Source organism: Lolium rigidum, chromosome 4 (genome assembly GCF_022539505.1).
Source record: "Lolium rigidum isolate FL_2022 chromosome 4, APGP_CSIRO_Lrig_0.1, whole genome shotgun sequence".
Classification (NCBI taxonomy): Eukaryota; Viridiplantae; Streptophyta; class Magnoliopsida; order Poales; family Poaceae; genus Lolium; species Lolium rigidum.
Window position 1 is genome coordinate 192,700,879 of NC_061511.1, and position 13,891 is coordinate 192,714,769.

General features: G+C 47.1%; 2 protein-coding genes across 2 annotated transcripts; one reads left to right on the forward strand and one right to left on the reverse strand.

Annotated features, from left to right (window-relative positions):
- Window positions 1-4,575: 4,575 nt before the first annotated feature.
- LOC124647966 (cation/H(+) antiporter 15-like) lies at window positions 4,576-7,433 on the reverse strand. Its single transcript, XM_047187804.1, has 4 exons — window positions 7,170-7,433; window positions 6,063-7,061; window positions 5,581-5,959; window positions 4,576-5,501 (listed from the first exon to the last, which is right to left on the reverse strand). The coding sequence occupies exons 1-4, from the start codon at window positions 7,431-7,433 to the stop codon at window positions 4,576-4,578; spliced, it is 2,568 nt and encodes an 855-aa protein (XP_047043760.1).
- Window positions 7,434-11,545: 4,112 nt separating this feature from the next.
- Window positions 11,546-12,826, forward strand: LOC124647967 (BTB/POZ and MATH domain-containing protein 1-like). Its single transcript, XM_047187805.1, has one exon. The coding sequence runs from the start codon at window positions 11,546-11,548 to the stop codon at window positions 12,824-12,826; it is 1,281 nt and encodes a 426-aa protein (XP_047043761.1).
- The last annotated feature ends 1,065 nt before the right edge of the window (window positions 12,827-13,891 follow it).

Here is a 13,891-nt window from a genome sequence, read left to right on the forward strand (position 1 = left end):
AGAGGGAACCCAAACCTTCCAAAAAGAGTTATTGATGGAGGTGGAGATGACCCACAAATTGCATCTTGTATATGATGTTTTGGAGTAAGTGCCATCATTTGTGAATCATTGGATTCTATCGAGGCATCATGAGTGAGGTTGACCTATGAAACCGCTTCCCAAAGTGTTAATTTTTTTACATGTGGTAAATGTCAAAGCCTTGTTGGATGTTGAGAGTGTTGACATAAGAGTTGTTTTCTAGTGTTTTCCAAAGAGAGCATTTCCTCCGTTCTCCTTCTCAAAGAGTTTGGGGGCTAGGTCCTTTGGCTGATCGCCATGGAGCCATGTAGATGAACAAAACTTAGCTTTTTTTTACCATTGTCAATTATGACTATAGTCGCCGCCGGACAAAGATATCCTTGTCATACTCGCCGCATGGATTGCCAAGGCCAATTCATACACCCACTCTTGACATAGCCTGCTTTGTCTTTGAGCACACGCGAATTTTTCAAGATTGGGATGCCCAATCCTACAAACTTGGTAGGCCTATACAAGGCATCCTAATTAACTTTACACTTGCCACTGGTAACTTTGTCACATTCCACCAAAAAGTAGGTGCGCAAAATTGAGATAATCTTCTTCATAAACTCTTTCTCTAGCCCAAGGCAGAGAATATGGTAGATGGCTTGCGAGGCGAGGACAGGGCGAACAAGGGCACATCGCCTTGAGATGTTGACATCCTTCTAATTTCCCTCTGCAAATTTCCCGGTGATTTTATATTCAAGATTTTGGAACTCCACTCTCCTTATCGGATGCGAGGGAAGCCCCAAGTACCATGTTGGGAATGAAGTTTTGGTTGCCGGGAAAGATTGCAGGACATCTTCAAGATCAATCTCTTCGCAACGAATCGAGGCCACAAGACTATTTTGAAATGGCGGCTAAACTGATAACATCCGTGAGTAAAGTAAGAAAAGAGGCAAGGAATGGGATATCCCCCCTTGAATGGCGCCAAAAAATCGTTTGACAAGAGAATGGCGGCCAAACCGATGACATCCCTGAATGAAGGAAAATGCTTCTTATCCCTCGGAGGCACGCGCGCTTTGAACCTCAGCGATGCCGCCACTCTTCACCGTTCCGCGGCCATCAAGGTGCTCTGAGCCACCGGCCTCTTAACCGCCCACGTCCCTGCCTCCCTGGGGTCGCCTGCATCACCACCGAAGATGTAGTCCATAGTCGGAGATGGTGACCACGGCGGAGGCTCTCTTTGACCCGACATCGGCACCGTTGTCTCGTCTCTCTTTCGTCCTGCTCCGGCCACAGCCTGGCCCGCTCGTCGGATTCAGCTTGAGAGCTTTGCGTGCTACCAACGGTGGCCAGGGCTACAAATGGTTGATGCTCGTGCTACTAATGGCGGCCGGTTGTGCTGCAAATGGTGGTTGCATGTGCTACCAGCACCGGCTGAGTGTGCTACCAACAAGAATGGATGGTACTGCAAATGGTGGCTGCGTGTGCTACCAACGGCGGCCCGCGGTGCTACAAATGGCGGTTGATGGTGCTGCGAGGAGTAGGTGGTGGTGCTGCCGTTGGCATACATCATTGCTACAATGAAGTCTCCGGCAAAGTACCATGCTCCGGCGAAGTCTCCACCGAGGTCTCCGGTGAAGTACGGTGCTACGAATGGTGGGCGTTTGAGCTGCAAAAGAAGGCCTATGTTGTTGTAAACAGTCAGCGGCGGTGCTACAAAACGTTAACGGCGGTGCTGCAAATGTTCACTGGCGGTGCTACCACCAGTCAGTGGCGGAGCTGCAAGAAAGTGACGGTGCTACCAACTGAAGTGGGAATGCTGCCGGCAGTGCGCCGGCGAGGAGTAGTTCACGATGCTACAATTGTATATCTTTTGTGATACAAATGTTATGTCGTTCTGCTACTTTCGTGTAAACTTTTTGCTACGAGGGTCTCCCGACGAGGCCTGTCTCCAGCGAGTTTTCTTTTTAATTTCTAGATGAACCATTTTTTGCTTCAATGAAACAAAAACGGAAGGTTTTTTGCTGCGATGAAGCATAGTCTGAACAAGTCTATGGCAACTCTTTTTAGTCAAACCGTTTTTTGCTTCAATAAAGTAAAAGCTGGACTTTTTTGCTGCGACGAAGCAAAGTCTAAATTTAAGTGAAAGTAGACACGTGTCACGGAGGGTGGAACCTCTAGAGGATTTCTAGCACTGCCCACGAAGAAAAGAGGCCACCGGCCACCCGTCGGTATATAAGGATGCGCAGGTCATTGACTCTAAGATAACTACGTTGCTCGCCATCAAAAAGGCTTCAGCACGAGCAACGCATGAACAACGTAAATAAGCTTATGCTGCCTAGATCGCAAGATGCGATCTAGGCAGCATGGTGCTTACCGGGAGAAACCCTCGAGACGAAGGAGTTGGCGATGCGCCGAGATTGATTTGTGTTGAACGTTGGTTGTTGTTTATTTCATAAACCCTAGATACATATTTATAGTCCAGGGGACTTTCTAATTCAGGCGTGCACCTAACCGTGCACGGGTAAAACTCTAACTCCTAACCGACACGTATCCTACTATGGTACAGATACACGGGCAATTAGCCCAAACTTGGTACACAAGACCGATTCACGTATTTCTTCTATGTATATAATCTTCAAGCCCATCTTGATCGCGGCCCACCTCTGACTCGGTCAAATTCTGGTGATAACAATAGTCTGAACAAGTCTATGGCAACTCTTTTTAGTCAAACCGTTTTTTGCTTCAATCTACAACTACTTATAAAAGCAAGAACTTGGCAGGAACATTTCATCCCAGCCGTCCATGTTTTCAGATCTGATGGACGATGTTGCTCCAATGACATTACACTCCACTTCCATATTTAATACTGCCCATGAGGCACGGTTTTCCCCCTAATTAGTTTCACCTCCCATTAATACCACATCCCCTTCCCACGATCGCGCACATACGGAGTACCTCCTCGCAGGATCGTTTGCGCTTTGCTTCAAAACCGCTTACCACGCTACTCTCACCCTCGCTGAAGGTGCCGCCAAGTAACATCTCGGTGAGAAGCTCCTTCCCCTCCTGGCCCTCCTGGCCCTGCAGCCGATTTGCTCTCCTTGCCATGTTTTTCGGGGCCTGTGACTTTGAGACACGAGTGAAAGGTCTCGACCGGAGATGGCATCAGCGGAAAGGCTGCGTATAGAGCGAGCTTCCTGCTGTGGCTATGGCAGATTATACGAAGTGGCCGCACTGCATCGCTGCCGATCTAGGTTGAGTATGGGCCGGGAGTTTAAAGGTTTGGATTGAGGTGTGGTTGTAGATACTAGATGCAGACGTGGTGATCTTGTTGAGGTGTCGTACTGGATTGAAAACTACAATTATGTTCTTGACTTTTACCTGTTTGATTCACGAGTCAGCTCCTTGATCATGGTATTGATTTATTGCCTCATTTACATGCAAATTTGTTCCATCTTCTCGGTAGCATCCTGGAAATAGGGCTAGGGACATCTACTTGTAGATATCTCTACAAACATATAATTATCAATGGGATGCAGCCAACTACCTCTTTTTATTTCAAGGTGTGACCAATTATGTTGTACACCTTGTACCGGATTAACCCTTTAACGCGCACTTTTGGCTCTCAGGTGCACGCGCACCCTATATTGAAAACACGTTAGAAATTTACAAAAAAAATGTGTCATAAATTAAATTGGTAGGGAATGTATGCAGACATGCGTACGTCAAATCGGAAACAAAAATATTATGTTATGTAGCCTACACAAAAATAACATGATGTACTGTTCACAATATAGCAGTATACACGTACTATTCACAATATAGCGAAAATCTATCTTCTCTTTTTTGTGTAGGTCAGAAAAATTCGAATTTTTTCTTCAAATTTTACATGAGTAAGTAGCATGGTGACATGCACGTGCGTGAATTATTTCAAATTTTTGGACACATTTAAATAGGGTTATTCGAATGTTTTTTCATATCAGGGTATGGTGCACCTGAGTGCACCACCGTATTTTCGATTAACCCTTCTCTTATATAGTTACTTAAGCACATTCATTACATCCAGTCATTGTTCGTCTGCAGCACGGCTTACTGGTTTAGGATGAAAAAAAAGGAAATTCGTGAAGTAAACTATACGATACAAAAACTTTGGTTGTGAAGACGTGCGTTGCACGTACACACTAACTAGTAAAGCAAAAACGGGATTTTTTTGCTGCGACGAAACAAAGTCAAAATTTAAGTGAAAGTAGACACGTGTCACGGAGGCTGAAACCTCTCGAGGATTTCTAGCACTGTCCACGAAGAAAAGAGGCCACCGGCCACCCGTCGGCATATAAGGATGCGCAGGTCATTGACTCATAGGTGCTATGTAACCTTTTTCTCGATCCTAAAGAAGGGATCAATTACGAAAACCAAACAGTAGAATGCCTAGATAATCAATCAGCTAGAAGAGTTGTACAGATCGAACACATCCATCCAACAAACTACTGTACCTAAAAATTGCGTGCTTTACACTACCGGTTAATTAACAAAGGTTCAATTAATCCACAGATGTCATGTCACTATGTCAGGTCAGAACCCACCGCCCCATACGCCGCGCCCGCCGCCGCTCATCGGTGACCGCTGGTTGGCATTGGTCAGGTACTGCCGCACGGGGTCGTCCGCTATCGTCGGCGCGGCCTGCGCGGCCACCACGGGCGCCATTCCCGCCGGCTGCGCCGCGGTGATCACGTACTGCTGCATCACCAGCACGGACACCATCTTGGAGAACTCGGACGACACGAGCAGGTCCCCGATGGGCCCCAGCTCCGGCGACTCCATCCACTCGGTCAGCGCCGACGTGAGCGGCGAGCTCTCATCGCCGGGTTGCCTGCCGACGATGTACAGCTCGTGCGCAAGGTCCAGGTTCCTGATAGCCGCCATCGTCTCCTCGCTGTTGGCCACCACCTGCTCCGCGTACAGGATGGACTCGTTGCCCACGTTGCGCGACCGGAACTCGTTCAGGTACTCCTCGTCCATCTGCCGCTCGGTCCTGGGGATGTCGGGCACGATGGTGATGGCGCGGGAGCCGGCCACGGCAGGCGGCGCCATCGTCGCCGCGGGCGGCGGTGGCGTGTAGCCTGGCGGGACGAAGCGGATGATGGTGAGGCAGACGCCCGGGTTCTCGACCAACCGCCACGCGTACGCGAGCCCCTCGCGGTCGTCGGGCCCGCCGAAGAAGAGAAGCGCGACGTGGTGCACGCTGGCCATGCGCGCCGTGGCGGCGCTGATGCCCCGGTCGACGAGGATGCCGATGGAGCAGGGCGCCGCCGCGAGGATGCTCTCGTTGAAGCCCCTGAGGTTGGGGTTGATGGGCTCCATGCCGCCGTCCACTGTCTGCTGCTTGTGGAACGGGAGCACGATGAGGGAGACATGCTTGTCCTCCGCCAGCACCGACACGTCCTCGTGCATCGTCTGGTACGGCGACACCGCCGTCAACGCCTGGACCGACACGCCGCCTGCATATGCATTCGCGTCAGGTCGCTCGTCGTTGCATCGATAGCTCGAAATGGAAGACAGGAATTCGCACGCACTAACCGACGCTCTCCTCGTAGTTCTCGAAGGCGTTAAAGATGTGTTCGCTGGCGCCCTGGTTGCCGGCTGTGTGGTGGGCGGCGAGCATGTTGGAGGCGCGGCCGGTGAGCTCCACGAGATGGAGCGCGTAGATGAAGATGGGGGAGCGCTTGGTCGGGTTGGAGAGCTCGAGGAGGGAGATGATGGACGGCACGTTGCGGGTGGTGTGCACGCACGCCAGCATGCGCAGCTCCGCGTCGTGCTTCGAACGCTGCAGGTTGCGCCGCTTGTACCCGACCAGCCGCCGCGCCGGACGGTACACCGTCGTTACCACCGGCGTCACCAGCGCCGTCATCGCCACCGACACCAGCACCATCACCGCAAATGACTCATCGTCCAACACCTGCAAGCACAACACCAATGTCTGTCACGTTCGGCCATTACTGTTTGCGCATTGGTCGCATGTGCCATTACTGTTTGCGCATTGGTCGCAGGTGACCAGTTACCTGTTTGTCCCTTCCAATGTTGAGGACAATCATCTCGACGAGCCCCCTTGTGTTCATGAGGAAACCGAGGGCGACGCCGTCGCGGAAGGTCATGGTGTAGGAGATGGCGATCAGAATGGTGCCCATGATCTTGGCGAAGCTGGCCATGACGAAGACGAGCACGAGGAGCCCCACGGTGGTCGGGTCGCGTACCCTGGTCAAGTTGGTGCGGAGGCCACTGATGGCGAAGAAGAGCGGGAGGAGCAACCCCGTCACAAAATCCTCCATCTTCTCGATGAGCACCACGCCCAGCTCCCCGCTGGGTATCACCAGCCCGTACACGAAGGCCCCGAACACGGAGTGGATGCCGATGGCGTCGGTGCACACGCCGGCGATCATGACGCCCGTGAGTATGAGCGTGATCTGCACGTCGCTGATGGTCTCGCCCTCTGGCACGCGGCGCACGAGCCACCACATGCCCGGGCGCACGACGTAGAAGCAGGCGAGCACGAATGCCACCCCGGAGAGGAGCACCCAGAGGGAGGAGAACGGGGTGCTGTTCACCTCGGAGATGGCGATGGCGAGCGCGAGCAGGATCCAGGCGCACATGTCGTTGACGATGGCGGCGGACATGGCGATCTTGCCGAGGTCGGAGTTGAGGAGCTTGATCTCGGCGAGGATGCGGGCGAGCACCGGGAAGGCGGTGACGGAGAGCGCGACGCCGAGGAAGAGCAGGAAGGAGGCCTGGTGCACGTTCTTGGACACCTGGTGCCGGAAGATGAAGGAGGTGGCGGTGCCGATGCAGAAGGGCAGCGCCATGCCGGCCACCGCGATGATCACCGCCTTCTTCCCGGAGCGCCTGATGACGTTGACGTCCATCTCGAGGCCGACGAGGAAGAGGAAGTAGAGGAGGCCCAGGTGCGCCACCGTCTCGAGGGTGAGCAGGCTCCGCAACGGGAACACCGTGCCCGCCCACGTCCCCACCTGCCCCATCAGCGACGGCCCCAGGATCACGCCGGCCTGCATGCAGGACGGACATGCGTGTGTTCAGCAAGCAAGCACGCGTGACGCATGCAGGATCCTCACTAGTTAATGCAGGGAGCGAGTGAAGGCATTGGACGCACGTACGAGGATCTCAGCGATGACGCGGGGCTGTCGGAATGGCTTGAGGAGGACGACGAGGAGGCGGGTGGTGCCGACGATGATGGCCGTCTGGAGGATGAAGAGCGGGAGGGAGAACTCGAGCGGGCTCACGCCCTGCCAGATGCCGTACGTGGTGACCATCATTTGGGAGTAGCACACCACCGCCTCCCCCGCGCCGGGGCCGGTCATGCCGGTGACGTTCTTGGCCGGAAGCTCGCCGGCCGTGCTCCCTAGCATCGTGTCGGCCATCTCGGCGCATGGGACGATGCACCCTAGCTAGCCCCCGTGCGCGCGCGCGGCTTGGTTGGATTTGGCGCGAGAGAGAGGCCGGAGTGTGACTGGTTTGGGAAGGGTGGAAAAGGTCAAAGTGAAGAGAGTATAGGCAGGCGCGAGTGGCGGCCGGAGAGTAGGAGAGCTTCTAATTTTGGGCTGGTTGCCCGGGAGAGTTTGCGGTTGTGCGCGGCTTCATTGTGACCTGTCGTTTACTACTCTGCTTAGCACTAGACAAGGCCGAGGAAGCCATCATACTAATTGATCTACGGATTTGCTAAATCTCAGGTGACTGAGATCTTCTTATGTCTCAGTCGATCTGAGAACCGTTAGATCGTTCGTCAAGATTCGTGCAAACTGCGCTGTTTAGGAGGGAAAAAATATATAGCGGTACGGCGGGCGCGCGAGCAGTCGATCCCGCGCCCTCGTGTGTCAAACAGCGATTGTTCAACCGCTAGGATGAAACTTCTTCTCTGTTTACCTATCACTACGGGTGACTCATATTGTTTATCTTGTCCATTAATTAAACGCCATTCGTGCTGATTTTTTCCTTTTGACTTCTTTCTCATTGTTAATATTATTTTCATACTTTTATTTTCATTTCCTAAGTTGCACATTTAAAATAATGTGCACCTATCACATCAAGATAAGTGCAACCATGCTTTCTATGTATTCTCTTGTTTTTTTTTATGTCTGTAGTATTTCTCTAATTTTGTGTCATTTAAATAGGCTGCACTTTCTTCGACAATAATGTGTAACTAGCAACCGATTTTTTATATGATTTGCACCTTTTCTTGGGAAATATGCAGCTAGCAACCTATATTCGATGTGAGTTGCACTTTCTAAAAGAAATGTGCAAATCCATCTGGTGTTTTTCAATATAAGTTGCACTTTTTCTCAAACAACACGTTACTAGCTGCCGTTTATTGATATGAGTTACACTTTTCTAGTAAAATGTGCAACTAGAAGTTATTTTATATGAGTTGCACTTTTCATGAAGAAATGTGCAACTAGTTATTGGTACGAGTTACACTTTTCTAATGAAATGTGCAGCTAGAAGTCTTTTTTACATGAGTTGCACTTTTTATGAAGAAATGTGCAACTGGTTATTGATACGAGTTACAATTTTCTAATCAAATGTGCAACTAGAAGTTTTTTATATGAGTTGCACTTTTTATGAAGAAATGTGTAACCGGTTATTGATACGAGTTGCACTTTTCTAATGACATGTGCAACTAGAAGTTTTTTAATATGAGTTGCACTTTTTATGAAGAAATGTGTAACCGGTTATGTTGATACGAGTTGCACTTTTCTAATGAAATGTGTAACTAGAAGTTTTTTTCTAGACGGGTTGCACTATTTTTCAAGAAATATGCAACTAGCAACCGGTTATCGATACAATTTACACTTTTCTAAAAAGAAATGTGCAACTAGATTTTTTTTAATACGAGTTACACTTTTCTCCAATAACGTGTAAGTAGCAACCGGTTTTTATTATGAGTTGCATTTTTCTCAAGAATTACGCAATTAGCATATTTTTTGGGTTCCATATTTTTGTCATTGATTTTTTTGCTTAGTCTTTGATTTTAAATCACTGATAGTTTCCAATTAAATTTTAGAAAATGTTTAAAGCAACTTTCCTTTTTTAAAAAAAATTGGTGAACATTTTTAAAGTTGTGAGGAGCAGCGGTAGTAAGCTAAGTGGAATTCAAACTGTTGTCAGCCAGCTCTGTTTAAAAATGACAACGATGTGCAAGTGTTAATTAATAGGTTGGTAGCTAGGTAGCAAAACATGTCCGCTCAAAGCATGTCCGCTCGGTGTGCATGCACATGCTGCTGCGTATGCCCGTCATCCATCAAGATGTGCGATGCTGCTCTGCATGTCCCTTGGTGTCGACTGAGACATAAGGAATTATCAGTCGACTGCTACCTAGGCATTCCCATTGATCTATATAAGAAGAGATAAAAGCAAGACGAAGATGGAGAGAAAAACATATTCTGGAAGGAGATAAAAACACGGCATATTTCCATGTTGTGGCAAATGAGAGCACAAAAAAAACTGATCTTTTTAAAAAAGACGATGGAACCAAAAACTGAAGATGCTAACGACATGCTTAGTGTTGCACTGGATTTTTACAAAAATCTGTTTGGCAAAGTTGAGAGGTTGGAAATTGAGCTAGATGGTTATTTTTGGGAGGAAAATGAGAAAGTGTCTCAGGAAGAAAATGATATGTTAGTTCAACCGTTTTCTGAAGAGGAAATTAATGATGTCGTGTTTAGTTCGTATGCTAAGGGGGCCCTGGGCATGATGGTTTTCCATTTCTGTTCTATCAGAAATTTTGAGAAGTCACCAAATATGATATGTTAAATTTGTTTCAGGATTTCGATAAACACAAAGCTGACATATATCAGCTTAACTTTGCTATGTTGACTTTAATTTTGAAAGAAGCTGATGCAACTTCTTTAAGAAAATATAGACCCATTGCTTTAACAAAATGCAGTTTTAAAATCTTTGCTAATGCATATACTAACAGGCTGAGGCAAGTTGCAGATAGATTAATTTCAGAGAATCAGACATGCTTTATTAAAAAAGGTGGAAACATGGTGATATGTAAATGGGTTCAACGACATTCATAACCTTTTTCAAACTACATGGATTGGGTATTCATTTCTTCGTTGATGATCTTCTTGCCTACTATTTTACGAACTGTGTTCTGGCTGCACTATTCGCATGCTCACAGCTACCGATTACTCTCTATGTTGCTCCATTTGATGCATTCAAAATATTGATGACCAGTTACTTTGCAATTATCTCCCTTAGGTTCTAGATCATGTTTCTTCTGCATGCTCAATTTTCTGATGACAGCAAGAGGCTAAATAAAAAATCGTGTGCTGCTTGCTTAGTGAGATTGTGACCAAAGAATTATCATGTGATATTATAGATGTCCAAAATTTCCACTGTCAACCTTAATTTTGTTATTTTCCTTTATTTTCTTCATTGCTTGACTATGCATGCTCTTGAAATTTATAATTTTATTTTTTAATTTTTTTGGCATATATTCCACAGCAATACGCTGATGAATAAAGGTCCCGATGATGACAAGTTGGTGTCGATATATGCCAAAAAATTTATACCATTAGATTACTAGCTCATGCCACCCGATTGTTATCCTCTTGCATACGACCACCTCATATCTTTGGAATCAAGACAGTTCGTGATTTTTCCCATATATGATGATCGCCTATAGTTCATGCGGCAACCCACAGGATGTCAACCATAGTATGAATATATAGTGCAATGGTTATGTCTTAATCTTCGTATTCATAATGCCTTGTTTGTCCATGTCGTCATGAGGTGTTTGACAACACCAAGTGTCGATAGATGAGAGTGATGCGGGATATGCATGGCAAACAAACTCTTGCATTATGTATCATAGATATATATAGGATAAATACTTGTGTGTTTGTGTGTGTGTGTGTGTGTGTGTTTTATATAAAGGATTCTGATGTGTGTGGGGTATGAGAGGTATTGACGTGTGTAGCCAAGTGACAAGAATGGCAACGCTAAGTGACATCTACCACCGGTATACTCTAGGGATAATGGAGAAGAAGTATTTGGGGCCAAGTGACATAATTGGCACACCAAAGTAACGGTTGCAAATGTTGCAGATGTCTTTATGTGATGTTGTCTATGTTATACACATTTGTTACATGTGATGCTTTTTTCGTTACAACTAGACACACTTCTCAAAAAAATAAAAAATTGGTGCGATCATTGGGGACTTGTTGCATACCTTCTATTTTTTTGATACATGGGCGTGTTTGAAATGTTGCAACAATTTTCATAATTTTTGAAGACCACCAAAAAAATATTGCAATCTTTGCGTATACTTAAGATTTTTCTTGGGATGATTGGACGGTCGAGGTCGGACGGCACTGGAGTCAGAGCCGGCTGATTCGGCTGGCTCCTAGCATTGGCTTACAATAATTTATAAACAACTTTATTTTCTTAGGGGGAAATCAGAAAAAAAAAAATTGGTGTGCTTCTCAATTAAGTAAACTTCGTAGGCCCATCAATGTTAGGAAGGCCCATGAGAGGAGTATGGTCGAATCTTCTCGAGGAAGGTTTAGTCTCCTCTTCTAGCTCGGTTCCTTCTGAATCCCCAGCTGTGGCAAAACCCTACGACAGGAGTAGGGGCAGTTGCAGCGGTGACCACTCTCCCCAGGAAGAGAAGTCCATTGAGCAGCAGCAGCACGCGGTTATCAAGCTGCGTCGCCAAGTTTCCAGATCGCCACTTCCCAGAGCCATGTCATCCGCTATCGCCGCCGCCGGCAAGCCGTCGCTGTCCGCCTCCACCATCGTCGCCGCCTCGACGAGCGGGTGTCACATCCTCAAGATCGAAGGTTACTCGCGCACCAAGGGAACCCCCACTGGTCAAGTTCTCTATTCGAGCCAATTCGCCGTCGGTGGCCATTGCTGGCGCATCTGCTATTACCCCAATGGCGATGAATCCGACACCGCGGACTACATATCTGTTTACCTAATGCTCGATGAAGATGTAACCGAGGATGTGAAGGCGCAGTTCAAGATTTATTTTGCCAAGCTGGTCGAGAAGCAACCGTCATGGACATCGAGAACTGTCAGAAACTTCCCTAGTCAGGAGATGTGGGGATATCGAAAGTTCATCGAAAGGGAGTATTTTGAGAAGTCGGAGCATCTCAAGGACGATTCTTTCACAATCAAGTGCGACGTTGCTGTCGTCCGCGACATCTGCACCAAGGAGATCACAGCTCCGAAGTTTGTCTCTGTGCCTCCACCTGAACTGAACCAGCACCTGTGTGATCTCCTCAAGACCGAGAAGGGCGCCGATGTTGTGTTTGAAGTAGGCGGTGAGACGATTGCCGCACATCGGTGTGTTCTCGCATCCCGATCCTCAGTCTTCAGCGCGGAGCTCTTCGGTTTTATGAAGGAGGGCGACACTGCTGGTGTCGTTCGCATAGATGACATGGAAGTACAGGTGTTCAAGGCATTGCTGTACTTTGCCTACACAGACTCATTGCTACAGACAGAGAAAGAAGAGGAAGATGTCATGTGCCAGCATCTGCTCGTTGCGGCGGACAGGTATAATATGCAGAGGCTAAAGCTGATGTGCGAGGAAAAGTTATGTGAGTACATCGATGTGGGCAGCGTTGCAACCATCCTAGCGCTTGCTGAGCAGCACCACTGTGATGGACTGAAGAAGGCATGCTTTAATTTTCTCAGTTGCCCCGCATATCGGCGAGCAGTTGTGGCCACTAATGGCTTCCAACATTTGTATAAGAGCTGCCCTTCTCTTGTGACGGAGCTGATTGCCATGCCCTTGCCATCTTAACTGAGTTGATGCCCAGTATTTTAGCAATGGTAGGTCATGGTTTCTGAATTTTCAACATCAAGTAGTTCTCCTGCTTTTTGCAGCGAGTACTTTTTTCCAGACTCTGTTATTTATCAAAGTAGTTCCACTGATATATGACTACATAGTATGCCCTTAATTTCCAAGCAGATGTGTAGTGGTATCTTTTTTTTTGTTCCTGTTAGTTCATTGAATTTGCTTAACAGAGAAGTACATTGAATTTCTGCATGCTTACCAAGTAACCAGAAACCACAATGTTATCTGGTTGCTTTACTGATTAAATCCCCAGCCCTGATAGTTCTGTGATTATTTTGTTTCCTAATAATGCTTTGGACAAGTAATGAAAGGCACTTGTACCCTTCTTTCCTCACGAGATGTCAAAATTGTTTTATCTCTGTATTAATGTTTGTTGGCTGCATATCTCTAGTTCTCTGCTTGTTATTCCAAGAAATACTCAGTTATTTCTCGCGAAAATAGATACAGTTTGCTTTTAACGTAGCTTGATGGTTAATTCATAGTCTTGAAGGAAGCCCGAAGTAATTTCCATGTTGCCTTCAACATGGTTTTGGGAATACGTTTGCATCACAGTAACTCACTTTACATAATTGTCATGGAGGCTTTGGTTCTACTTATGTAGTATTGTCTATTGTCAGAAGCTGCAGTTTTTAACATTTGAGAGTCAAGCTGTTAAAATCACAAAATTTTTTTTTTTTGAGAGCCAACCTGTTGAAATCACATTTCTTTGATCAACTCCCAAATGTCTCACTAAATGTGGGATAACTATGAAGGCCATTTCAATTATCATTTGGCCACCTGGGGGTTAGTGTCTCAAAAAAAAAAAGATTTTGGTGGCTTGGGATCCCAAACGTTGCTGAAATGAATCTTTGTCTCTTAGCCTCTTGGGTTAAATGATATCACTTAGATGAGAATAAGCTTTGGAAACAGATAATTGATCATAAGTATAATGTAAACACCCCCAAATATTTTCTCCTTCTCAACTGTTGGTATCGCTCCTTTATGGAAAGGGGGGCTCTATGCTGTTAATGC

Coding starts and splice junctions, on each gene's coding strand:
- LOC124647966 (XM_047187804.1), bottom strand. CDS start 7,433: ATGGCCGACACGATGCTAGGGAGCACGGCCGGCGAGCTTCCGGCCAAG. Junction 7,062..7,169: donor GCGTCATCGCTGAGATCCTC/GTACGTGCGTCC, acceptor TCCTGCATGCAG/GCCGGCGTGATCCTGGGGCC. Junction 5,960..6,062: donor ACATTGGAAGGGACAAACAG/GTAACTGGTCAC, acceptor TTGTGCTTGCAG/GTGTTGGACGATGAGTCATT.
- LOC124647967 (XM_047187805.1), top strand. CDS start 11,546: ATGAGAGGAGTATGGTCGAATCTTCTCGAGGAAGGTTTAGTCTCCTCT.